Raw genomic sequence first — 26,797 nt, forward strand, 5'->3', positions numbered from 1 at the left:
TCCTCCAGGGCTGGACAGCAACCCCAGAGGCTTTCTCCCTTCTCCCCACACTGCGATAGCAGCTTTGCACCCCTAATTCTAGCCCCACTGGCTGACAGAGGCATAGTCATAAGCCTAGCTGTGGGGTGCTTGTGTAGACGGTCCCAAAAGGCCAAGGCGGCATTTGTGAAACTCCAGCAAGGCCCCACAGACCCCAGGTGAGGCTACTAAAACCGAGGTAACAGGACAGCCCTTAACTAATCGCCCCACCTCCTGGCAAGACAGGGGTCCTCGGGCAAACACAGGCCATCTTCTATGCAAATGCAAGCCTCCCGCCGCCACATGGGTCATCGTCTGCCCTTGACTGCCAGGACAGATGGGTCAAGAGTTGGATGGATGCCCTAACTGCAGAGAATAGCAAGGTGTGCTCACCTCACCTCTGCTCCACAAGCTTTGCTCTTCCCTGAGACTCACATTTGTTACTGCCAGGCTGAAGCATGGATAGGTTTAGAATCCCAGCTCAGCCCTGCCCAGAGCTTATCACCCTTGTCCTGAGCCAAGTCCTACCCAGGATGTCCTACCAAGTCCTACCTTCACATCCCTCCCAGCCCTGAGGTCCTGGGTACTGAACAGGGGACCCATCTGTCACCTAGAGCTCTCTCTGCATCAGGGTGACATTCCTCTAGAAATGGCTTGGCTGCCTGGCGAAGCAGGGAGACAGGGCACCATTCTCCCAATGCCCACATCCCCTCCCACCCAATGAAGCAAGGAAATACATAGGAAAATAGTCTTTATTGGTCTTCTGAAACAACAAACCAGAAATATAATTTTGCCTTTAAAAATCTTCTGTCTCAGGCTAAAGATATCACCACTGACAACAGCCTCCCTCCCCCAGGCCCTTAGCAAATCCCAGCTCTGGGATTGGCCCGCCAGCCAAAAGAGGAAGGAAGACTGTGGCCCGGCCTAGAGGACCCTGGGATCCTGAGTGGCAGTCTGTGCCCTCTGTCTGGCAGCCAGGGAACAACCTTGAAAGCTCTCCTGAGACTCCCAGTGCACACCCCTGCTAGGAGAGTGGGTGGGAGACGAAAAGGAGGAGGGCTGCCAGGCTGCCCCGATGCCCTCGCAGACCTTTCCTCGGTGCCTCAGTGTCTAGCGGGCCTCTTTCTGGCTACCACCAAGGCCCTTCTCAGGGCAGGGTATCAGCCTGGCATCTGCTACAGAGGGAGACCAGTCTCTAAGGAGGGGACAGTTGAGAACAGAAGCAGCAACCCTGAAAATGTGCACAGCCCAGGGGGCAAGTCTCCATCCCAGACAGGACTGCAGCCACGGGTTAGCTTGGACAGCCCAGCTGCATTTGCACGCTCCCAGGAAACCAGCCTATGAACCCCTGGGGAAGGAAGCCCCGTCGCTGAGGACTCTGAACAGAATGTAGCCATCCTGTTCCTGTTCCTGCAGTCTGTTGGGAATGTGTTGAAGGCAGCCAGCCTCATCGAGGACCCACTGCCTGACATCTGCTCTCCTTAAGGTGAACCACCAATTTCAGAGCATAGCCCAGACCCAGCCTTGAGGTCATGAACAAAAGATGCAGATGGCAGAGGAGGCAGGAGAAGCAGAGGAACGGAAGTGAGGCTGCAGGCTGCAGGAGTGGAAACTGCTGGGTGTGCCTGGGACCTGGCAGGGTGGAGCTTCCCAGGCATACCCAGGGGTCTGTAAGTGAGCTCCCAGAAGCCTGGAACCTGTCATGCATACACACACAGCTCCTGCATCTCTGGTAAACCTAGCAGGAGAGGTGCTGGGGTTGCCATGGCAATGGGCAATTCCTCCAGCAGCACGCTTTGGCCCACTTTAGAGGGTCTCAAAGGATCCCTGTGTTATTGTCCAGGACCTAACTAACCCCTGATGACATGGGAAGACTGTAGGCAGGAAGTAAGAGGGACTGTGACCTCCATGCTGAGGGAACAGCAGGCCTCGCCCCCAAGTTCTCATGGACTCTGTCTCCATCTGGCGTGTGTGTGTGTGTGTGTGTGTGTGTGTGTGTGTGTGTGTGTGTGTGTGTGATTTTGGTCTGTGGGACTCGTTTAGCGATGCCATGTGTGTGACAGTGAATTAGTGTGTAGAGTAAGACCCTGTCTCAAAACCCTACACTAAAACAAAAAACATAAAATTAGTAAACCTGGAGCAATGTAGTCAGAAGATAAAGATGTCTATAGCAGATAAAGGGGCCTAATGGTATCCACCCAAGGAAGACATTATAGTCACTTTGGTTTTTCTAAGCACTGGACCCAGATCACAGGGCTGGGGGGTGTTTGCACATAGGCACCAGCTGCTGAGAGCTGGACAAGCTTCACACTGCAAGGACCTAAGAATATCTTTCTGGCTTCAAAAAGAGTCACAGAAATCTACCTCTGGCTCCCCTGTCCCTCTCTCTCAGGCCCTAACACAGACTGAAGTGGGAATGAGCAAGAGGTAGGGAGGGTCACCAGCGCTGAGCTGGCCCTGGGCAGGAGGAAGTGCTCAATGCAGAACATGTTTCTGGTGTAGGTTCTTTCTCTCCTGTGGCCAGAAGCCTGCAAGGAGGCTCAGGTGTTCCAAAGACCAGGGGCCCAGAGAGGGCCTTCCACAGGAACCTTTGGCCAAGGGAAGCTTCTAGAAACTCAGAGACTGGAAGACTGCTCTACTGGAGGGCAGATGAGGGCCAGGGAGCTGAGGGAGACAGTACCAGTGTCAGGCTGAGGCAGGGCCTGTGCTGGAGGGAAGGGCAGCCCTTTGGTAGCAATCCCATGGAGTCTCCTTGCTGTCCTACCTGGGCCAGACAGACAGCTCTCATGCCACGGAAGAGATCTGTTTCTGATCTTCGTGCTCACCCTCGGGGTCCCCCATCAGCGGCTGGCGCTTCTTGAGCTCCCGGTGGTACTTGGCCATGAGGGAGGCATAGATGCAGCCGTAAGCAGCGGCCACCACCATCATGATGCAGACAATGCCACACACAACGCCCGCGATGATCACCGTGCCGATGGCTCGCCGCACACTCACGGGCCTGTACCTCTGCTTTTGAGGGCAGGCAGTGCTGGGCTCAGGCTCAGGCTCAGCCCCTGGCTTAGGTTTAGCAGGCTCTGGGCTAGCCTTGGTGCAGGGTGGCCCTGGGGCATCCACCCCAGCAGAGTTGTTCTCATCCTCTAGCTGGGAACAGTAGTTAAACATCTCCATGGGGACCGCACGCATGTCCTTCCCCCTTAGTTCCTTGGGTAGTGTACAGGCAAGCTGGTCCAGGCGACCCCCTGCATCCAGGGAAAAAAAAAGAGGTGCTGAGCAGGCATCTGGAACTGGGGTGACCTCCCCTCCTCCCAGTCCTCCAAATGGGGAGGACCAAAAGGTACAATCCTGACAGTAATGTAGTCAATCCTGATTATGGAAGAGTAAGGGGAGGTAGTACCAATGGACCAAGGGCTATGAGAGATGTATGTCATAGAGGAGGCTACCCTTGCTGCCAAAGCCACTGAAAATGGGCATTGCCAGTACTTTTATTTCACAGAGAAGCTCACATCCATCTCATTCAAACCTGTCCCTCCAAGGTCACACTGACTTGCAGGAGGACAGCAGTTCCAGCTGGAGGCATGCTCAGGGCACGGCCTTGGTACAGCGAGCCACGTCCCTGCCCAGACTGTACATCTATTTTTCTGCCCAGAACCCAACTGCTCGCTGGTGTCTGTGAATCCTTGCCACTGTTTTCAACACAGTACCTTGGCCTGTGTTCCTTCTCACAAAGAGAACAAAAGTCAAAGCCATTGCTTCCTCCACTCCTCCACACAGGGCTTTGATGGCCTGAGAACACCAAGAAGAGGGCATCCGCCTAGGTTTGTCAAGTGTACTAGCACCGAGATTTCTCAGGAGGAAATCCTAGATAAGATGGAGCTGATAAGACAGGCCCCCAAACTACCTTCAATGACACTGAGGAGGCCAGACGGGGCAGAGGGAGAATATAAGGTCCTAACTTGGTAGGGTAAGAGAGCCAGGACAAAGGACTATAACCTGACATCCCCCTGGGAAGTCAGAGCTGGAGTCAAGCCTTCTTTCAGCTTCTAGAGAGGCTCAGCTACAACATCACTTCCAGCTCCCTCTCCCAGCCCAGCTTCTTCGAGTCCAATCTCACAACAGACATCCATCTTACCCCAGGATGCTCAGGATGCTGATGGAAACACTGAGGTTTTTGTTTGGTTTTTTAAGGAGAGCAAGGCTGAAGATGAGGTCTGGAAACTGGTTCCGGCCTGCTGTGTTAAGGATGAGGACACTCCCTACAGCCAGCACCAGGTCTTTAATTCCACCTGGGTGGCTCTGGAAAGGCCCTGCACGAGCGTGTAACCAAGGCCACCTTTGGTTAGAATGACACAGAGTCCTTGGGGGAGCGAGAAGGGAATGACCTCATTTTCCTGCACCAGAGACCCGAGATTGAATCTGGCTGTGTTGTCACCTGGAAATTATTTAACTTACTTAATTATGTCTGAATATTCTTAGCTGCGAGATAAGGATATCTACCTCAATTAGCTGCTCGAGAGATTAAAATAGATAATGTGCACAGAGAGGTATTTGTAAACTGGGAACTAGACAACAGCATTAATCATTTCTCCACTTCAGAATCAGAACTATCGTAGTGACTAACATCTCAAAGTACTTTATAGTTTGTAAAATGTTTTTAATTAATGCATCTGAGTAGCATGGAAATACTGAGTTAGTGGCTGGATAGGAAATGAACGGTTGTAAGAGTAAGGGAACACATTGTGTTATTTTCAGAATTTCAACACCGATTTGTTAATTCCACATACACCAAGTGTTGCCTTGTGCTGGGCACTGGCTGCGTCTTACTGTGTGCCCTTGATCTTACGAATTCCACCAGCAAATGAGTAAGTGAGCCAGCGCTCCACTGAGCACTTCCTTTATGATGGGCACTTTTCAAAAGAGCTCGTATGCACTGCCCTACTTAATTCTCATGATTGACCTTCTCCCCTTTTACAGATAGGCCACAGAGATGTTAACTAACTTCTCAAGATCACACAGCTTGTAGGTGGCAGGGCCAGAATTCAAGGAAGACCTGGCACTTTTAAACTCTGCTTATTTATTCAGCCTCCCATTCTATCCCTGCCCTACCTCCCAAGTGCTGGGATTACAGGTATGAACCTGGTTAAGCATTCATTAGATCAATTCATTTGTTCACTATAGAACTTTCTCAGGCTAAGAAAGGGAGAAGGGTCTGGAGAGAAGGCTCAGCAGGTAAGAGCACTTGCTGCTCTTGCAGAGGACCCAGATTCAGTTCCCAGCACCTATACTGGGTTGCTCATAACTGCCTATATGTAACTCTACTTCCAGGGGACACCTTCTTCTGGCTTCAGAGGGCACTGTATGCACATGGGCAGACACACATACCCATAAAGTAAATAAATAAAGCTCTTTTAAAGTTGGGGAAGAAACCTCATGAAGTTTAGGTTCATCCTGGAATACACAGTGAGTCCCAAGCCTGGGCCATGAGTTAGGCTGACTACCCTGATGACCTGGAACCTACATGGTGAAAGGAAAGAACCAACTCCTGAAGCTGCCCTCTGACTTCCACATGTGCTCTGGGGCAAACGTGCACAGGTGTGCATACGTATGCATGTGCATATACACATTCATGCACACACACGTGTGCAAATAAATAAATAATACTTTTTTTAAAGGAGGGGGAAGGGAAAGGAAGCAAAACTGAAACCAGGTGCTTATTAAGTTTTCTGTCAAAACTTCTTGGGACAGAAAGCTGGCACCACCTTCCTAGGAACATGGTGGTGTCTGTGGGTTTCAGTTACATTCCACCCCCATGTAAGAGGCAGGAGGCCTTATTATCCCCAGGACAGGTTGCTGTTTCTCTTCCTGTCCTGCAGGGAAGCCCCAGAAGCATACCAGTGGGGATAGAGAGCACAGAAAAAAGCACCATGTGTCTCTAAGTCCCCATGGAAACCTAAGAAAGGGAGGCAAAGGTACAGTACGCCCTTAGTGAGTCTTAATGAGCAGAGGGGGGCAGTGCCTGGCCTCCGCTGCCTGCAGGGAAGTGCTGATATTTAGGGTGGGGGATGTAGTTCTTCTTTCCCCTGACCTCACCCCAGCTCCTCACACCAGTGGGGTGGGTGGTAGGGCTCACCTCTGTAGGAGAACCACTCCAGCCAGTGTTTGAACTCCCGAAGGTTACAGTCACACTCCCATGGGTTGTCCCCAACCTGAAGCAGCTGCAGACTCGCCAGGGGCTCGAATGTCAGCCGGTCTAGGCTCTGCAGACGATTGGAGCGGAGGGACAAGGATCTCAGAGCCAGGAGACCGTCAAAAAGCCCTGGGGGCAGCTGGGCCAAGCCATTGATAGACAAATCCAGGTGGCGAAGCAGCGGGGAGTGCTGGAGCAGGTTCCTGTCCAGGGTCCTGATGCTGTTGTTCCGCAATTGGAGCTCCGTCAGATTGACCAGGTCCTGGAAAATGGACCCAGGGAGCTGGTCCAGGAAGTTGTTGGACAGGTCCAGCCGCTGCAAATTGGACAGGTTGGCGAATGCCCAGCTGGGCAGGGTGCTCAGTTTATTGTTCAGGAGCAGAAGGCTCTGGGTGGCAGCGGGTACATCCGGGGGCACAGTGGTGAGGCCCAGGCCGCTGCAGTCCACCTCCAAGCTGCGACTGTCACATGTGCAGGAGAAAGGGCAGGCAGGGAGCACCTCCACAGCACACAGGGCAATCCAGCAGGTGATCCCTAGGGAGGAGTCCAGAGGAGAAAGTAACAGACTTGGGTTTTCCTGCCTCAGTTTCCCCCTTTCTGGCTCATGCCCTAGTACCTTCTTGGCCTCATCTCCTTTGGCATAGACTATAATCAGTTCACAGGTATTTACTGACCATACAGGAAGGTTGGCTCAGGAACCTGAAACATCCATGTTAAAGGACATCACACTGTGACCAAAAAAGTTCATCAGTGAGTGGAGTGGCCTAGAGGACAGGCCATACAGGTTCTCAGCTCCTGCTCATGGCCCCCACTGCTAAGTCTCAGGACTTAGACACCCTAATGCTCCAAATGTTTACAAAATATAAGATTTTAGAATACCGGGGAAACTTTTCAAAGTCAGTGCCTACAAGGCTTGGGTGCTTCCTGTGGGAACCTCATCCTCACCTGAAGCCACATCACACTGAGATATGCTTTGCATATGAAAGGGGAGCCCAGAATGTATATGCCATACAGCATTTTAAATGCTGTCCCATTTATCTGATTCTCATGGCTAAGGTAGGACCCAGGCCCACCTGGGACCTGCATCAGAGCACTGTGGTAACACCAGGATAAACCAGCTGCTTCCAACACTAGAAGTCTGTCCAGGGCTGGCTCCATCTACACTGAACTCTGAAGCTGCCAGGCCCATCCTATACGTCTAGCCTTGGGATGCAAGGTAGCATTTCTGAGTGGGTCAAGTAACAGGATTCTTGCCATGTCCTATTTTGGCCCAAGACCCTTCTGAGTAGAGGATGTGGGTCCAGCCTGTGGACAGCTTCTGGAAGTGAGCCTCAGAAAGCAGTCCCCTCTGGTGGTGGCCAGAGCCCCCTCTGGTGGTGTAGTCAGCCCCGCTGAGGCCTGCCTTCCTGGGAACCCAGAGAGGCCTGCCTTCCTGGGAACCCGGGAAAATAGCTCACACAGTTCTGTCTCCATTGAATCAACTCTACCTTGAGTCCTGAGGAAAGCCTCCAGATGGAGAAGTTCAAAGCCAGCCACAGCCCAGCTGGCCCTACTTGAATGGCCAGCAGCCAACCCGAGCAGGGCACCTAGATGAGACAGTCTCCAGTCTGTCTGGTGGGTGTCTAGTCATCTAAAGTCCCAGAGGGCAGAGCTTGAGGGGACAAAATGACACTCTCCCTGCCCTTTCTTGTGGGATTAATGACAGTGAGGGATACACCATGAGGCTGACACCTGAGCCATTTTGTTCTTGATGGGAAATGAGCACAACTTAGCTATTACAGTCACCTGGAGACCTCTCCTTGCTACCTGAGGCCACCTGAAATGACCTCCACCTCTCTGAGTCAGCCTGCCCCGTAACACACACACACACACACACACACACACACACACACACACACACACACACCCCATCTAAACAGCAGCACTCTTTATGTCTTACTCTCAAGGAGAAGCCAAGTGTGATGCACACATCTGTACTTAGTATTTAGGAGGCTGGGGCAGAGAACCACAAATTTGAGAGGAGGCTGCACTACATGACAACTATCTAAAGAAAATGGAAGAAGGAATGGAGGGGGCTTGGAAGGAGGAAGAGAAAGAGAGAAAGGGAAAATTGAAAGAAACCAAATAGGAGGAGAGAGAGGGGGAGGGGGGAGAGAAGGGGAGGGGAGGGGGAGGGGAGAGGAGAGAAGAGGAGCAGAGAGGAGAGGAGAGGAGAGGAGAGGAGAGGGACTCAACCCATCAGTACCCCTTGAGAAGGACAAGCAGTATCAGGAGCCACACTCCACGCAGCTGGATGGGGAGAAAATGACTCTTTCCCCCCACCCCACCTCCGCCAAGTTCTGAGCTGCAGCAAAGCTCTGGAGACAAGAAAACATAATCCTGCACTGAGAGGTGTCAGAGTGATCCTAGGATGAAAGGGATCTGAGCCCCTCGGATCAGCCATTCACCTGGTGAATAATTCAGGGCGCTCCATGCTAGGGCAACCGTACCGAAGGCCAGGGGAGGTCAGGCCGAGCGACGTTCCTTTGGGCCATTTCTTACTTCTTACTGTGTAGCCGTGGGCAAACCAGCCATGGCTGACCTTATCCCTTTGAAGAGAATTTTCATGGACAAGGCTGCTTTCACTAGCATGTGACCTTAGTGTGCCGTGTGTGCAAGGAGGAATGGGCCTGGTCCCTACGATCCCTTCTCCACTGCGGCACACTAAGGGCTCACTAGTGCCTCTACAGAGCTGGGGAGACTGCGGCATCCAGATCCTGCTGGGGCCTCCGGGTTCATCCAGCAGACAGGATGGCTGAGGCCAAGTGGGATCGCAGCTTCCCTTAGAGCTGATTTCTGCCCCTGCTCAGCCCATGCTACACATACTACAGATCCCAGTTAAAAGTGAAGCTGGACCACTCTCCAGCAGAACTCTTGGCTTGGGACTGCCAGAGAACAAGAAGCATGAGGCAAAACCAGCTGTCCAGCCTCCGTCTCCCAGCCTCAGGAAAGCACTCTGGACTGGTGTTACTTAGCAAGGCCCCAAGTCTGAGCCTCCAAAGCGAGGCCTTGGGCGTCCAGGAAGGTCAGACATCAGCTGTCATTCTGTCAGATACACCGCCCCCGCTCCCATGCTGGGCCCATACTCACAGGAGACCTGCCTCCACTGCAGGGCAAGCTTGCTCCTCTGCTCTGGGCCACTGCCTGGTGCCAGCATGGTGGAACCCACACTCTCTGCAGCTCTGGAGAGAGAGAGAGCCCCTCAGCATGCACCAACTGTCAGTCCTGAGAGAGAGGGGGAAAAAGAGAGGTGGGTGGAGCAAAACATTTGGAGCCCGTTCCAGCCCAGGGGTTAGGGACAAGGCACAGGTGTCTCTTTACATCCTGCATCCCCTCTCCTGTTGCTCTCACTGTGATGCTCCGCAGGGAGGGGTCAAGAAGGTCAAGCTAGATGTTTGCCCCCTACGGGTGCTGGAGGGCACAGGAACTGCCAGTGGAACCCCAGCTCAGCCCCCTCTTTCCCTCCCCTGTCTTTCCCTGACTCCCCTGGGGCCTCTCTACACTTTGGTGGGCTTTACCAATGATTTTGTTGCAATATTGCTTCCTCCACCCAGGCTTACCACGTCACAGGTGGGGAAGTCAAGGCACATCTCTCCCAGGGAAATGAATGAAGCCCCAGCTCCCATTCGTGCATCTCAGTTCTCCACCCAGATGCACCCCTCCCCAGCTTACCATAGCTGTGGGGAGACAGAGGCCAGGCCCTGCCCCTCGTAGTGCCTGCTGGCAGGGTGTGAGCTGCTGGGTGGCCCCCTGCTCCTGATCCCACTGTCACCTTGAGGTGACTCACAATGATCCGTCCTCTGCCGACTAGCCGATCTATAGCTACTTCAGCTCGGAGGTTCCTGCTCTTCGGCCGCTGGCTCAGGAGACAGTGAAGCCTAGAGGGGGTGAAATGGCAGAGGGCTGGAAGGCGGCTAGGTGTAGTCAGCAGGTCACTCTTCCAGGGGACAAGTGGGCTACTTACCCTGTCTAGGGCCTGCCACAACCCAGTGTCTCCGAAAGGGGACCCAGGCCTCCTTAGCACCTCAGCTCCCCCAAGACGTGGTTAAGAGCTATGAGATGAGAAGCCAGAGCCTGCCCCCTCCATCTCCATCAGAGAGGAAGCTAGCACCATTCTAAGACACTGGGGTCAGTGGGAACCAGGAAAGGGTCAGTTAGGGGAGGCTGTGTTATACCCCAGCTCCCTTTAGTGCCCAAAGGACGCTGTTCTCTGGAACCACTCCTCGCAGGAGAGCGGCAGCATGTTCAGCCCTCTTTGACTACCAAGTTCATGGCCCCTTTATAGTTCTGGCTGCAGCCCTCATAGTTCCGTTTAGTCCTGGAGCTCCCAGCCAATGGCAGGGTGGAGCTGACACTGAGGAGGTGAGTGGAGCTGACAGGATGCCCGGGATTCTGTCTCGAAGCCTGAGCAGCCTGACCCAAGTTTCCTTCGGGTGTTTGGTTTGGGGGAGGCTCCCATTGCATTCTCCCATCCTAACCCCATTTTGCTGTTGTTTTGTTTGTTGTTTGAGCCCAGGCTGTCCTGGAACTTGTTACATAGATCAGGCTATCCTCAATTTCACAGAGATCTGCCTGCCTCTGACTCCCAAGTGCTGGATTAAAGGCGGGCACCACAATGCCTAACCCCATTTTCTATTCTCTACCTCCACTCCATCCTACCCTAGTGATTGTCAGGGGGGCCTGTGCTGCTGTGACCCATGCGGCCCTCAGATACTCTGCTCTGCCCCCAGCAAGGGCAGCTTGCTCAGTGCCCATCTGCCAGCCTTGACTTCACTGCCCCCTGCTTCCCAGTTAGGAAGCAACAGCGGGGATTGCACCCCAAAACTGAGCACAGCTGTAACTCAGCACAGCTGTAGGCTAAGGGTAGCAGCCTGGCCCTTGCTGCCATATGGGTGGGCCCAGGCACTCAGTGGTTACAGTGGCTTGACCTCAGTTTTCCTGGTACTGTCCTGGCTCAGATTCACAGGCCGAGTCTGTGGGTTCAAATCTATATCCTCCATCTCCTTCCAACACACCGCTTAAACTCTGCCCCAGCTTTCCAACTCTAAAAGTAGCAATCTGATGCTCAGCGGGTGGAAAAAGAGTGGGCACGTGTGAGGTACACATCACCTAAGGAAGTTTGGCAAAGGCTCCCACCTCGCCTTGAGCCCATGATGGGTGTCTTTGTCATCAAGGGAGGTCAGTCCCACAGATGCCTGAGCCTAACGCAGGCTGTGGCCACTCACAGGTGCCCATTCCATGTCATGCTCACCCTAGTCTGATTCGGTTTATTTCTGCCCCTCACATGCAATGCCCAGACAGACCTGCCGTCTGAGCAGTCTCCCTCCCACCATGGCCCCCTAGCCCCAACCCTCATCAGTCACACCACAGGTCACAGCACCTGTTAAGTCGTAGGCAGATTACAGCCACCCAAACGCGTAGCTATAACCAGCTCACCAAGGTTACATGGTAAGTGAGGATGGGTTACAGGCTCTGAGTCAGACTGTTTACCCACTTCCTGATGGCTGTCAGCCTGCAGGGGCCCTAGTGGGGAAATACTTGTGTGTGCACAGAACTCTCAGACACAGCCTTGAAGCGCTGTATGCAGCAGAGTGAGGCGGGCACATAAGGAGAAATGTGCGACTAAGCATATCACAACACGTGTGCTTGCACACATGCACTCCCACACACAAGTACCAGATCTGTGCATCTAGGCATGAGCTGGGATACAGAGGCACATGCATGCACACCCACACACATACACATGCCTCGCTGGCAGCATTCCAGCACGTCTTAGCTGCCATCCTTCAGACAGCAGAGGGATGCCTCACAATTCCAGCATACCCCCAGCAGGGGGACACGGGGACACTTCCAGCCTGGAGGGAAGATCTGCTAAAAGCCCCACAAGGCAGCCTCAAAGCCAGATCAGTTTTCTTGTTCAGGTAGGGCTGAAGGCCCCGGCCAGCTCCTGCTCCCATTTCTGTGCCCTCCCACAGGGGACGCCAGGCTGCGGAGGTTGACCTCCACCTGAGGGTCCATGAAGGCTCTTCCTCCCAATCTACCCCCGCAGTGCCACCCTGCAACAATGCTCAGGGGGCATTCATAACCAGCACAGACCGGGGTGCTGCTTACTGAGGTGGCAGGAAGGACTCTGGTGACTGGTATCCTCTGGAGAAAAGAGGACATGCCTAGGAGAAGATACCCCGGCTCTCTCTAGGTAGCTGATCTACCTCCTCTGATTTGTGACCTCCAAGGTGATGTCAGTGCCTTCCTGATCCTCTGAGAGATGTGGGGGAGGGGCGCTTCCTAGCCTTTCCACCCTAAGTCCACTCATACACCTCCCAGCGAAAGACCCTTCCGCCCTGAAACAGCAGAGACTCCTCAGGAAAGGGGTGACCTACATCGGGAAGCAGCGGACAGCTGCTGCTGCAGGCACTGGCCAACTGCTGGAATAAATTAACACTCCGTGGGAGTGGGAGACAGAAGAGAGTTGGAGGTCCTGGCAGAAAGGTTCTCTGTACACACACACACACACACACACACACACACACACACACACACACACAATCTTGAAGCTCAAGGGCACTGGATTCAGGATCTGCTCCAAAAACTAACCTGCATTTTGTCCTAGCCCCAGAAACAGAGAGCAGAGGGACAGGGCTGGGCCCAGCAGGGTCCCTGGACTCCTCTAGGCTCCAGGTTGAAGAATGGGGCTGATCAGCTAGGAGCTGATAAGTCAGAAACATGTGGTTTTGACTCTGATGGGCTAATAAGATCAGAAAGCCCTAGAACCTTTCGGAAATGCTGAATCTCAGGTCCCACGCAGGCAGGCTAAGTGTAAATCTGTCAGGTACCAAGATCCCAGGCAATCTGAGGACATATTCAAGGTTGAGAAGTATATACCAGCCCTCTCAGCCAGGCTCTAACAGCTACCCACCTCTAGTCCAGGGAACTGGAGACACCTTAGGCTGCATACAGTGAGCCCGGAGGAGCTGGGACAGAAAATGGCAGATATAAAGGAAAGGTAAGTCTGGGGCTCACCCAAAATCTTAACTAACCTTGCCTAAGGCAGGGCAAGACAAGAGCACCAACCTGAGGAGCTCCTGCAAGCCTCTACATGGGAGGACGCTAATGGCCACAGTCAAAGAACTACAGTGTTCTTGGCGTTCATACAGCTCAGGGTTAGAGTTGCTATCGATGTCATAGGGAAACTGAGGCATGGAAAAGCTTGGGCAAATGGAAAAATATAGATTGGATCTGAGTTACCTGGCCACAAAGTTGCTAACTCAGTTGCCCTCATCATCTTCTGCCTCAGCCCATCCCTCGGGTAAAGGCTGAGTCAGAAACGAGGGACAGACAGCCCTCGTTCATGTAGAATGTTACAGTTTCTAAGGCATCTCCTCATCACTGTTTCACTGGAGCTGAGCAAACAGCCATTCCTGTCCCCATCCTACCCAGAGGCTGGAAGAAACCTAGAAAACCACTCCTGGCTGAGAGCGGATGGATGTAGTAGGGCAGCGGGGAGTGGAGGGTTGGAGCAGCAGGCAGGTGAGGCCGTGGCAGGGTGCAGGCAGAAGTTCCTCGTGTTCCTGCTAGCCCAACGGCTGCTCTACCCACTAGAGATAGGGCGTGGGAGCTGGTTCCCCTGGAACCCTAGCTGCCCCCTCCCCCAGCTCAAAGCAGTCAGCCAGGCTTGCTCTGCAGAGCATCAAGGTTAGGATGACGGAGCGTACCTGCCCTCCAATTTCTCCTACAGATGGAGGCTTACTCTCCCTATGATGTGGGCTCACACTCAACTAAAAACCAAAAACAAACAAAAAACAAAAGAACTCTCACCCAGGCCTGGGAGCCACAGGATCCTCTGAGCTCCTTCTCAGTACCCCTCAAATCAAGTGTCCACAACATGCATCCTGTCCATGCTCTCAGCTTCCTGATGCCTGGGCCAATGGCTGTGCACATGCTCCCAAGTACCCATCTCCCCTGGGTCAAGGCTTCTGCACCAGAGCCCCAGCTCCACACCAGGAGGGAAGCACAGGGGACATGCATGGTCTACTCTACTCCTTTGTTCCTCAGGGAGGCTCAGGGCCAGTGGGTAGCTGAGCTAGGACAGTAAGCCCACAAGTCATCCTGCCCCGTCTCGGAGGACTTTCAGGGAGTCTGGATCTCTGGTCTGAGCAACTGGAATTCCATGTAGCCCAGAACACAGGAAACTGGGTTGCTGTCACCTGCCTGGCCATGAGGTCCTTCGAGGAAATACCCCACATCTGCCCCATCAGTCACTCCTAAGCACACACTGCCCAGTAAAGCAGTTTCTAACCCCCTTCAAGATGTCTGCTTGGAACGGCCACACACCCTCCTTCCACGTTCCTCTCAGTACACTGTCCTCTTGCTTCCAGCTTCTTGAGCCACATTTCCTTGTCAAATTCTCCCTGTCTCTGACAGAATCCCTGGGAAGCAGAACAGGAAGGCCCTTGAGTCACCCAGCACACACCTGGGTCGCTCTGGGAAGCCGAAGAGTCCACTGAGGACCCAGAAGGTTCCCACCATTCACTGCCTCCCCGGGGCAGGAGCCAAGAAGGATCACCTACCCCACGCCCAAGCTTCATCCTGACTCCCTCCTCTTCCCAGCATTATACACACACACACACACACACACACACACACACACACACACACACACACACACCACCCATTCCAGCTCCCTCCCTCACCACCCACCTGACCAAAGCAAGACCCTGGCTCCGGGTCTTGACACTTGGGAAATGAGAATAGGGTAAGCTTGTCCTGAGAATAGGGTAAGCAGACAAGTCCTCTAGTCAAACCTCAAAGAACACAGCGAGGGGGCTTAAGAAGCCCGCCTCTTTGCCTGCCCTGCCTGGTTTTCCCCGGCTCCCTCTTCTGGCAGAGCCAGAGCCCTCCTGCAGTGGGAAGGTGGGGGTGGGATCGCTGGGCTCTTCTTGGCAGCTTGGAAGCTGATGTTGGATTTCCCTACCAGCTGGACTTCCCCCGCCCAGTGCCACACGCTGGCTCCTTCCCCTCCCCCACCTGCTGTAGTTATCTAAGCTGTGGGCCTGTCAATCTGAGTCACACAAGGCAATGCCCAACAAACCCTGGCAGCCTGGTGCCAACATCCCCACCACCACCCTGGAATGCAGACAGCTGGGGGTGGGAGGCAGAGCAACCAATCAGAGCCCAGCCCCAGACCTGCCGGCCATACAGGAATTTGAACTGCAGATTCCTGGGCAGAATCCAGCGTTATGAAATGGGCCTGGGGCTCCTGAAAACCAATGTCCTGATCCGAGTCGGGCATCCATGCCCATGAGAGCCAGGCAGCCAGGTGAATGTGACCTGGCTGTACACTGCCCCCTACACTCAGTGCCCAGCGCTCCTAAGGCATCTGGCCCACCTGCTGCAAAGGCCATTATGCAGTGGCAGGCCACCTAAGCATCTCTAGTTCCTGGCTTGTCTGGCTCTTCAGTGTGCTAAAATCAAGGCCTGGGTTTGTAAGGAAGAACTACCAGATACCCCTCCTTCACTCCCAGCCACACCCCCACCAGGGAGGCTCCGTCAGGACTGCAAAGACTGTCTCAACTAGCAAGGGCTCCTTTGCACCCTTGCCCAAGGACAGCTACCTGAAGGCCAGCAAACCCAGCCAGAGCAAGGAAGGTCCAGCCCTTGCCTCCTTCAGTGGGTCCTCCACCCTCCACTCCCACTCCAAGCCTCTCTGTATACCAGCCTGTCTCCAACACCCAAGCTGTCTCCCTCTCCTCTGGTAGCCGCTCCTCCTGCTGCAGGGACATTTCCCTGCTACCCGGGGCCATCATGTGGCACCAGAACTGCTCTCCTCCCTGCCCCCTCCTCCCTAACCCCTCCTTAGCAGAAAGCACAGCCATATCCCCAGCACTGAGGGGTCAGAGTTCCTAACACTCTGTACCTTTGGGCTGCCCAGGAGTCTGGTCCTAAGTATCGGGTCCCCCCCACCCCACCCCAGCAACTGCCCTAGGAAGGAAGCCCTGTTAATCTGCTAATCCAGGTGGCCCAATGTAGATGGCCCCTAGTTCCCATACCCAAGCCATCCTCCTTTTGCGCCGGCTCTTTCTCTCCCAGAAACTGCTCACAACTCACCTTTTTGCTCTGGGACCTGATGCTCAGACCAGGTAGCTGGACATGGGCAGCTTGGAAGGCAGAACGCGGGGTGTCGGGTCTGGTTCAGGGCAGCGGGAGCCTGGGCAGCGCCTGCGAAGGAAGCGGACCCACAGGCTGAGCTGCCGCTGCCGGGGAGGGGGCTGCGGGGTCAGCGACAAACTGAAGCCAAAGAGGGAGGGCGGGAGGAAGACAGACCGAAGAGGGGGAGAGGCAGAGGGAGCAGAGAGCGCGTGCTCAACAGCGAGCGAGCAGAGGGAGGAGAGCGCGCAGCGGAGTGACAGCTGGGGCGCATCTGCGATGGCGGGCACGCGCATCGGTCGCCAAAGCTCTGTGGTAGCAGGAGAGCGTTTGTAGGTGAATCACCCCTGCCCAAGATCAGAGGTAACCGAGCCTCCTCTCACCTCCCAGCACTCTCACGAGCGACTGCCTCTGTCTGTCCGTTTGGAAGGCAGGACCTTCCAAGGGGTACAGGACTCAGATCACAGCCCCACCGACTGACTTGGAACCCAGACCTTGGATCCCAGACACTGGGTCTGTCTCCTGTGTCAGAGCCTAGCTGTGCGAAGAGCCGCCTCCTTTAAAGGTTGAGTTCTCTTGCAAGAGGAGTGTTGAGGATCCTCAGAGATGCTGAGGGAACTGAGGGTCCTCCAAACACGGGGATGAGCCCCTAGATGTGACCACCCTTGGCCAGGACTATTTAGGAGACCAGGGTGTCAGAGCAGTCAGTTGCAGCCTGGAGGACCAGGTGCCCAACAAGCGCAGAGACCATGTGCCTCGGTGCCCACAGGGAACCCTGCAGGAGCCGGCTCCTGGCTTGTCTAAAGGATGGGTCAGACAGGCGAAGGGGCAAGCTGCCTCAGAGAATACAATCAAGACAAAGCCCGTCTAACCACTGTTGTGCACCAGGATGAAAAGTGTTCCATCCAAAGCTGAACTGAGCCAGGGGCCAAGCCAGCAGAGAGCCAGGCTTCCCAGCCTGCAGCATAAAACGCCCCTCATTCCTTTCCATCCTGAAAGTCTGCCTGGCCAGCAGATGGTCTAGCTCATAGGTACCCCAGCAGAGGTATGTGCTCCATTGTCCTTCCTCCAGGTTCATTCAGGGCTGGGGCTGAGAGGAGTCCCCATCTACTCTGAAGTCCCCTGCGCCTATCCTCCCAACAAGGCAACCTGCCACTGCCTGAACACGCTCCCACCTCCCGTCTCAGGAAAACAGACCCTTCAGGAGCACGGTGCTCTCTGCCCACAGTGATCTACCCCGACCTAAAAACTCAGCTCCGGGATGGCAAGACGGCTCTACTAGCAGGTCACAGCATTTGCCATCAAGCCTAATGGCCTGAGGTTGCCCCCAGAGCCCACACGGTAGAAAGAGACAGCAGACTCCCACAGGTTGTTCTTGGGAAGGATGGACACACACACACACACACACACACACACACACACACACACACACACATACACACACACAAGTAAAATTAACACCAACATCCCAACATCCCTTCTGTAGGGATGTTTTCTCTGGGCTATTTTATGGTTCTAATCACAGAGAATTTTGTGTGGTAGCTTTCTGTCTTGTATTGTGAGCTATTTGGGGGTAATTGACCTTACCCTCTCCCTATCCCCCACAGCTCTAGGCCCTCTTGTTAGCTGTCTATATTTTTGCTAACTAGCTGGTAACCTGGAGCCTTGCTGAGTTCTTGCCTCAAAGAATGAGCAGGTGGGTTGAGCTCTGCAGGTGCCTCCAGCCCTGGAACCCTCTGACCCTGGTGCTCACTAAGTACCTGTCCGATCCACAGCTAATGCTGCAGAAATCAGGTCCCTCCAGCTCCGTCTCTGTTCATCTAGTCATAGGCCAAGAAGGATCATCACAGGTACAGAGGCCAGCAGAGAAAGGATGGTGCTCCAGAGGGAGTGTGTGTGTGTGTGTGTGTGTGTGTGTGTCTGTACTTGTGGTGTGTGTGTGGGGTCTGTGTGTGCCTGTGGTATGTGTGTATGTGTGGGGGGGTGTCTGTGTGTGCCTGTGGTATGTGTGTGTGTGTGTCTGTGTGTGTCTGTGTCTGTGTCTACTTCTGGTGTGTGTGTGTGTGTGTGTGTGTGTGTGTGTCTGTCTGTCTGTCTGTCTGTCTGTGTATGTGCTTGTGGTATATGTATGTCTGTGCCTGTGGTATATGTGTGTGTGTCTACTTGTAGTATGTGTGTGTGTGTCTGTGCTTGTGTGTGTGTGTGTGTGTGTGTGTGTGTGTGTGTGTTGTTTTGTCATCCCTGGTGACTCAGCTGCACCGTAGAGCAAGGATGTATGTCCTGCTAAGACTCCAGCTGCCTGTGGTCTTACTGGGGTGCTCTGTTAGGCTATAGGCCCAGCTGAGGACAGTAAAGCATTGGGGTCTTGAAGGAAACACAAGATTCCTGTGGAGAGACAGCAGGAGGGGAAGGCAGGAGGCAGCCTGGGGCAGTGAGGATGAGGACAGGGGGAAGGACCCAGGTAAACTATGGCAAGTGGAAAGAGGTCTGGGATTTATCCTTTCTCCGTGGCAGGTCCCTCACAAACTAAGACCCAATCATAAGGGAAGATCTCTTAATTACCCCCAGGGAAGCCACTCAGGAAGCCTTCCTACCCTAGCCTTGCCTGTTTCTCCTCATCAAAAATTCTAGGCAGATGCAGCCGCACAGCAGGTAGCAGGAGGCGACTCAGGAAGATGGTCCTCCCAGGCACTCTGGTGAATCCCTGGAGCCCACCACACCCCACCCCAGCAGAACAGGGATACTAGGTCTGAAGGCTGAGCTCTGTCTGTGAATGTGCTGTGTCAGGATTAAAGCCTGGGAGTATGGGAGTTTGAGTCACTGGCAGGGCAGCTCCATTTCTGAAGACGATCTGTGTCCCACCCTCCCTCCTTCTCCCCCCCCCCCCCCCGTCCTCTCACCCCCACCCCCCACCCCCACTCTCTTCCCACTTCTGTATCAGCATCTTGCCCTTCTTGTCAGAAGGAGGATTCACTTGGTTTCCCACTTAAATCTCTCATTTCCCAGTGGATTGCTAAGGGACTTGGGGCACACGGATAAATCTCTAAGTTGACAGGTCGGTGTGAGCAATGAATTGGAGCTCCACAGGGGAGGAGGGCTCTGGGAAGGTCTGAACCTTTGCAGTCAGGAAAGTGAGATCACCCATAAATTTGCCCCCCCCCCCACGCCCCGGTCAAGTGCTGACACAAATGTACTCAGAAACATTTCTCGAACCCTGTTATGTGACAGCGTGATTCTAGATCTAAGAATCAGAGCTCGGTCCGCTTGCCCTCTGTGAACCCCACTCCATGGGGTGAGATAAACAAATCATGTCACTTAGAAAATAAAACAGCGGTAAGAGAGAGAACGAGGAGGGGGAGGAGGAGGAGGGGGAGGAGGAAAAGGAGGAGGAGGGGGAGGAGGAGAAGGAGGAGGGGGGAGAAGGAGGGCTGCTTCATCGGGGAGAGCAAGGAAGTCTCTGCCAGGTGATGAGGTTGAGTTGATTATAAGGAGCTGAGATCTGATTATACCACCAGTTATACAGAGTTCTAGGTAAGAGCATTCCAGAAAGAGACAATTGATGAGAATGTCCTGGAGTAGGACGGAGCTGACCCTGTTGAGGAAGACAGTGACTCAGGCTGAAACCAAAGACACCAGCAAGGCTGCCTCATGGGTGTGCAGGATGGGGGACAAGAAGTGATGGGTTTGGACCTTCTGGGAGATGGCTGTGGTCATATGGAGAATGGATCATAGAAAGGCCAGAGTAGGAAGCTGGGACCCTAAAGTCACAGGGCAAGAGAACATTGGCTTGGCCACAGTGGTCACAGCAGAAATAAGCAGTGTATATACTCGTTTCTGCATGGCATCCTGGGACCAAGGTCTTCAGAACTTAGGTGGGCAAAGAGAAGTAGCAGCCATGGGGAAGACTGAGCCTTTAGGTGCAGACTTCGAACCTTTAGATCAGGCTTCGGGCAGAGAGTGGGGTCAGCTTCTGAACATGTGGAAATGCTTTTGGTTGCTCACCGTGACCCAGTGACTCAGGATAGACAGCTGGCTTTGTGGTGGACCCACCACCAGCCTGCCCTTTGCCAAGCCCTCACTTCTACCCAAGAAGTCCTGAAACCTGACTTTCACGGAGGCAGAATCAAACCGTACCTTCTCCAGACTTCCCCTATTAGAGTCACAGAGCCTCCTCCAGCTTGGAAAGAGTGTGAGTCCGTGGGACACACCCTGAGCCACAAAAGCGAGAGGTAGAGTCCCATTCTCGAAACAATCTGAGACCCTTTGACCACTGGAGCCAGGGATGAAGTCGAATAAGCTTCCTTACATCCCAAGGAGTTGACTCTCCTCAGCATCAGCACCACTGCCCCCTGATAGTGCTCAGAAGCAGAGTTCAGCCCTGTTTCTGCCGGTGAAGAAAATCTGTGTGCAGTGAGCTCCTAGGGTAGCCCTCAATGAAAAAGTGAGGAGAGTAAAATGGGGGCCCCTGCACCCTCAGAGAAGGAAGTGGGAGATGAGGAGCACCACACTGACTGAGACAGAGCATTTGCCCACTTGGGATGGCATGGCATGTCTGTGTTTCTCACAGATCTACCTGCCCCCCCACCCCCACCTACCCCTGTCAGCCACCTGGGCCTTTAAGCCCAGCTGTCCCTATCACAGAGGCTCCTCAGTCCCACCTCAGAAATCCCAAGACTGTGAGAGAAAGGAGGGGCCTTCTAGGGCCTTGGGTTTTGTTGTTTTACCTGCAAACACAGATTAGCTGTGTAACGGTCCAACATGGAAATTGCCAAGTGTATGGGGTTAGCCACATTTACATTAAGATAAAATAATACTAAAAATTCAGGCCCTCAATCCCAAGAGCCACATACGGAGTCTCCAGCATCCATGGTGGTTAATAGCTACAGTTTGGGACATGGCAGGTGTGGGACATCCCCATCATCTTATAAAACTCATCTATGTGGGAAGGCTTTGGGCTAGGGTCTCCCAGAACCTGCTACAACATCATGTGTTCCATGAGAAATGTGGGTTCTCAGCCCTAGCCTGCCTCCTGGGTGAGAAACTCTGGAGTGACTTTCAGCTACCCTTCAGGAGGCTCTGGTCTAGAATCCAGATCTTGCATCTCCTGTCCGCTGAGCCTCAACAGTGGTGCAGGCTTATAAAGAAGCTTCACAAGTTCAAGACTAGCCTGGGCAACTCAGCAAAACCCTGTTTCAAAATGAGAAACACTAAAAAATCTGGGTCTGCAGCTTAGAGGCAATGCCGATCTCAGCCCATTGCTGAAGTAAGCCAGATCCGGGTTGTGGCCCTGGAAAATTCAGTGATACAACCGCACTAGCTGGAACTCTGCTGGTGTGACTATTCCCTGATTTCTTTCCCCATCAAGCCTCCCCAGGCCCAGGCTCATACCAGGCTGAATTCCTACCATCTTTTTTTTTTTTTTTTTTTGGTTTTTCGAGACAGGGTTTCTCTGTGTAGCTTTGCGCCTTTCCTGGAACTCACTCTGTAGACCAGGCTGGCCTCGAACTCACAGAGATCCGCCTGTGATGCAGGTCAGGGCTGGAGAGATGGCTCAGAGGTTAAGAACACTGGCTGTTTGTTCTTCCAGAGGTCCTGAGTTCAATTCCCAGCACCCACATGGTGGCTCACAACCATCTGTAACGAGATCTGGCGCCCTTTTCTGGCCTACAGGGATACATGCAAACAGAACACTGTATACATAATAAATAAATCTTAAAAAAGAAAAAGAAAAGAAAAGATACAGGTCTGCACCCTTGTGCCATACTGGGGCACAAGTGCATCCTGGAAGAGCCACAGGGCACACTCAGAATCGTGATGGGCATCAAGTAACTTTTATGCCATCAAGGCAGGTGGCATAATGCTTAAGAACCCTGAGCTTCCCCGTGGTCGGTGTGAGAGGTCTGCCAACATGCTGCAGGCCACTTTGCCTGCCAGACCTCCCATCCAGACACAGAGGGAACAACTCAGAGCTATGCCTTAGAGGCTCAGGGCCCCAGACCGAAGCGAGGTTTGTTACTTCCTGGCTGGCAACTTAGCTGAACCATGGAACCTCTGCTCGGTTCTGTTCCCTCAGTCCATGAAGTCTAAATGAGGCTAGGGCCAGTCTATGAAGGATTAAACACCCTTATGCCTGTAAAGGTGCCTAACTCACCCAAAGCCCCCCAAATGCCTTTACTATTATTCTGGACACTAAGAAGTTGGCCTACTTTGGAGACTCTCTTTCTGTGCAGCATAGCCTGCCTTTTCTTTCTATTCTTTGGCCCCAAGTTCTCCTGTCGCTCTTTGTCCCAGATTTCTCTTGGTATGTGAGTGCCCCCTTGGGTTCTCCAGACCTATTTGGGAATCAAAGAGGCAGATGGCGCTTGTGTTGGGAGACATCAAAAGGGAAGCATTTGTGCACTGACGGCATACCTGGTCTCCAGGAAATGGCCTTGCAAACTTGGCTGCTCTGGTTATGGCTCGGCCTTCTGTAACTCTCTGCTTTCTTCCCCTGTGCCTACTGGGACTGTGCCGAGTGTCGGTGTTACACAGAGGGTGTTTGTGACGCTAGGTCTGAGAGCCACAGGGCCTGCGAGTTTCCAGCCTCACAAATCTGCCACTTCTGCCCCCATGATCTTGTACAAACCATGTTCTCCTCAGCCTCTTTCTTCACCTGGGTCATGGGAGAAGAGACACACAGCTAGGCTGCCTTGAGCTCCCAGGGACCAGACAGGAAGCTATCCTCATGGTTCTCTGGCCTTAGAGCCTTCCCCTTCTCAGGCATCTCTTGGTATTGCTTTTCCCACAGAGAGAATCCACTGGCCTGGATCCCCTTCTCCAACCAGACTCCTGCTCCCAGAGGCCCTAAATTCCCCTTGCCAATGACTGACCCTCCACCATTCCCGCCTGCCCATGCTTCTCTCCCCACAGGCCCTGTTGATAAGCTTCCTCTCTTTAAGTGGATTCTATTATTTTCTTCTCTCGCTGTTTCCCCCTTCCCCAAATCTCCATCTGCTCTTGCCTTTCCTCCTTCCTGCTCTCTGCAGCTGTGGGCATCCAGATGCAAGTGGACTACCTCCAGCGCCAGTTCTGGGCAGCAATGAAGCAGGTAGGCATTCATAGGGAAGGACTGCCCCCACAGCCTGGCCCATCAGTCTCACAGGAGACACCTCCACTCTGCTTCTGCCTTCCCTGACCTTCTCTGGACCCTGCATATTGGGCCTCTCCCCACTCCTACTCCAGTGCTCTGTCCCTTGGTCAGATCTAGAACAAAGGGTAAAATAGGGATACTGCTGTTGTCCCCAAACCACCCTGGCCTTGCCTGTTACAGAATAAAGCAGAACTTCACTTGGCCCCTCCCCGTGAGGCCCAGGCCCTGTTGACTGTCCAGGCTCCCAAGAACTTACCCCTGCCCTATCATCTACGCGAGCACATGCGCGCGCGCGCACACACACACACACACACACACACACACACACGCACACGCACACACGCACTCGCACACGCCCCAGGAGCCTTCACTGTCCTCTGCATGTCCTTCTAGCCTGAGTCATCGTCACAGGGAAGAGTCCCCTCTACTCCTTCAGTCCGGGCTGCCAGGTCCCTGCCTTGGGCACAGGGAGTTGCACAGTGAAAACAGAAAGGCCACAGAGGTGAAGGGGACCAATAAGAACCCACTTACCATATGAAAGCCCTAACCATGTGACGAGTGGCCTGTGTTCGTCCTCAGAAGAGCACAGCCTGCTGCTCAGTGCCCTGCCCGCTAAGACATACCTACATGTGTATACATGCCTGTCTTCACATACTCCAGGCACATATACTCCATTTACCACAGGCAGATTCTCCACATACAATAGGCACTTCACAAATGCACCACATAGTGTATATATACAGACACACATACATGCACACACACACACATCACAGACAGACCTCCCAAGTACAAGACACAGTCCACATCTATCCACATACAACACACTCTTCATGACTATAGCACACTGCACACATACAGATATACACATGCACACAGAATATACATACCATATGTAGACCACACATAAAATGTGTCCAAACACTCCACATACACACCACACACAAACCTACCTTTAACACATACACACTGAATACATATAGATACACACACACACACAGGATGCTACACACGGGCACACACAGACACGCGTGCACTTGCACCCACGAAGGCACACACCGTTCACAGTGTCTCCTCTTGCTTCCAGTGTGGCACTGGAGAGGGGCCATGCCCAGAGAGCTGCGAGGACACTGTAAGTTACTCCTGAAGGAGCGAACAGGTGGGAGGTCTGTGTCCTGCGTCCTCCTGTGGACTACTTCCTTCTCTCCAAATGTCCCCTCCCTGACCCTGCCTGCGGGGCTCATCCCCCCCTCAGCTGTTTGGATGAGCAGGAGGGCTGGAGCCAGCTGTGACCTCCTGTCCCGGCCTCTCCCCCAGGATCTGGACTGCTTCGTCATAGACAACAACGGCTTCGTTCTGATCTCAGAGAGACCTCAGGAGGTAAGTGACTGAAGAGGCAGAACTTAGAGAAGAGGGCAGGAGGAAGCCAAGACCCTTAAGCAGCTACGTCAGCCAAATAGGCCAAAAGCTGGGGCCTCCGTCCCACTCTGGAGCAAATCAGGGTATAAGAAAAGGAGTTATCCTCAATCCAAATCACAGGGCAAGATGACAAGTGCGGATCCCTGTTACCTGTGACTAAGCTGACCTCTCTGAGAGGCTGTGAGAGGAAGTGCCACATCACACGTGGTGGGGAGCCACTCAATAAGAACACTGCTCGGGAAGAACACTGCCACCATGTGTCCTGCCCCCTCCCCCACACAACCGGGAGGGACTTTTGAGCCCGAAACACCCCTGCTGCCTGTGCCTTGCCCTCCTTTACCCATCCTCCCATCCCTCTCTTGCATCGTGGTACCCAGGGGGACTTTCCCATCCCTCTGGGTCTCTCCTTTCTGGGACTCCCTGAGGAAAATTCTACTGTCGTCACCAGTGCCAACAGGTTAGCAGGGGCATGGGAGCAATCCTTCCTTCCTTTACCCAGCAGGCTGCCTTCCCCCCAAGCACCGACTCAGACAGAAGAGGAAGCCACGATGGCAATTTTATATCTGCTCAGCCACAAATCAGACCCTAAAATTAGCCAGGAATTATACTTTAAATTACACTTTTTAAAAGAAGCCTGTTCAACCCTGGGCCAAACCTGAACATAGACACCTGAACCAGTTCTTTGACACAAGCCCACAGCCCTGAATAACCTCCAAGAGGAACTTCATCAGAAGGCGTATGTTCAATTTGTCTAGCAGCTTCCAAGACCTGGGCCTCAGTTGTCTCCTCCTGAAAACCACAGGCTGAGTCACCTGATGTCAGGGCTCAACCCCAAGCTGGAAGCTCCAGGTGCCTGGATATTGACAGAGTTGCAGGGGCAGAGCTGACTCTGACCAGAGTCCTGGCCAAGGTAGTCTCTGCCCTCAAAGCCATACTATAGCCTCGTCCAAGGCTGAGGGTCCGTGGAAATTGTCAGAACATGTCAGGAAGTAGGCCAAAACATCAGGAGTCTGGGCACAGATAGAATCGGGAGAGAAGGGGACCAAAGGGCCATGGGGCTGGCTCCCCGGGAACAGTTCTTGAATAGCCCGCTTCACATGCAGCAAGGGCTGAGAAGGGAAAGCAGATCTCACTGTTTCCTCCTACTGGAAAGGCTTGGGCTGTTGTCAGGACGCTGCCCAAACTTCGACCAATCATTAGTCCTGGTATCTGGGCCTCGGGTTCTGCCTGCCTCCTCCCCTCCCTTTTCCCACTTTTTTTTTTCTCCCATGCCCTTCTTCACATAGAGACAGTCCATTCTGTCAGAAAATGGATGAAAACAAACGTTGGCCCTATGGCTGAAGAGGCCTAAGGACAACAGTGTCTCAGTCACTCAGACCTTAGGTAGTCCCACTGCCATATGACCATGACTAGCTGTGGGTCTCCTGTGGAGTAGCTCAAGGGTCTGAAGGTGGCCATGAGCATAAGGAGTGGCAGGGGAGCCAGGTGGTTTAGTCAAGCGAGAGAAGATTACAGACAGGCCCAAAAGTATACCAGGATATGGGTCAGGGAGCCTACGGAGGGACAGAGAGCGTTTCGGGGCATCAGCCTTGTGAGCTGGGGGTCTCTGATGGTGGCTGGGCAAGAGCTGAGACAGAGGACACATGAGTGAGCAGGCACCGTTTCAACAGGATCTGCTATGGATACTGAACATCTCATGCAATGTTCATGAGCTTGAAATATTAATGGCCTCCTGATTTTTTCCCCTAACCATTTGAAAACAAAAAGGCTGTTCTTTGCTCGAGAGCCCACGCAAGTCCCCAGTAGGCCAGTCGGAGCTCTCATCCCTAGCTTGCCGATCCTTGCCCGCAGCCCAGTCTACCTGA

At 53.5% G+C, this 26,797-nt stretch overlaps 2 protein-coding genes across 8 annotated transcripts in view; one reads left to right on the forward strand and one right to left on the reverse strand.

Annotated features, from left to right (window-relative positions):
- Cacna2d4 (calcium voltage-gated channel auxiliary subunit alpha2delta 4) overlaps positions 1 to 26,797 on the forward strand; it is a 109,052-nt gene that overhangs the window by 71,623 nt on the left and 10,632 nt on the right. For all 3 annotated transcript variants that reach the window (XM_052720008.1, XM_052720009.1, XM_052720010.1), the window contains 3 exons: positions 23,410 to 23,471; positions 24,601 to 24,645; positions 24,831 to 24,893. In XM_052720008.1, coding sequence (XP_052575968.1) covers positions 23,410 to 23,471; positions 24,601 to 24,645; positions 24,831 to 24,893 — 170 coding nt within the window. The remainder of the gene's footprint in view (positions 1 to 23,409; positions 23,472 to 24,600; positions 24,646 to 24,830; positions 24,894 to 26,797) is intronic.
- On the reverse strand, positions 753 to 16,877 carry Lrtm2 (leucine rich repeats and transmembrane domains 2). 5 transcript variants are annotated; one of them, XM_052720012.1, is made up of 6 exons: positions 16,768 to 16,877; positions 16,346 to 16,456; positions 9,914 to 10,119; positions 9,332 to 9,466; positions 6,146 to 6,736; positions 753 to 3,257 (listed from the first exon to the last, which is right to left on the reverse strand). In XM_052720012.1, exons 4-6 carry the CDS (start codon positions 9,396 to 9,398, stop codon positions 2,803 to 2,805), a joined length of 1,113 nt encoding a protein of 370 aa, XP_052575972.1. In that variant the 5' UTR covers positions 9,399 to 9,466; positions 9,914 to 10,119; positions 16,346 to 16,456; positions 16,768 to 16,877; the 3' UTR covers positions 753 to 2,802. The 5 variants fall into 5 exon arrangements, with proteins under 5 accessions (XP_052575972.1, XP_052575973.1, XP_052575975.1 ...); XM_052720013.1 differs by lacking the exon at positions 16,768 to 16,877 and adding an exon at positions 13,158 to 13,212 and having other exon boundaries at positions 16,346 to 16,638; XM_052720015.1 differs by lacking the exon at positions 16,768 to 16,877 and having other exon boundaries at positions 9,332 to 9,423; positions 16,346 to 16,639.

Source organism: Peromyscus californicus, unplaced genomic scaffold (genome assembly GCF_007827085.1).
Source record: "Peromyscus californicus insignis strain IS unplaced genomic scaffold, ASM782708v3 Scaffold_6__1_contigs__length_162567912, whole genome shotgun sequence".
Taxonomy (NCBI): Eukaryota; Metazoa; Chordata; class Mammalia; order Rodentia; family Cricetidae; genus Peromyscus; species Peromyscus californicus.

Excerpts from the sequence above, each read along its gene's own strand:
- Lrtm2 (XM_052720012.1), bottom strand. The coding sequence starts at position 9,398 with ATGCTGGCACCAGGCAGTGGCCCAGAGCAGAGGAGCAAGCTTGCCCTG. Across the intron at positions 6,737-9,331 it reads GCAGTGGAGGCAGGTCTCCT|GGATCACCTGCTGGATTGCC; the intron begins GTGAGTATGGGC and ends ACTCCTCCCTAG. Across the intron at positions 3,258-6,145 it reads GGAGTGGTTCTCCTACAGAG|GGGGTCGCCTGGACCAGCTT; the intron begins GTGAGCCCTACC and ends CCCTGGATGCAG.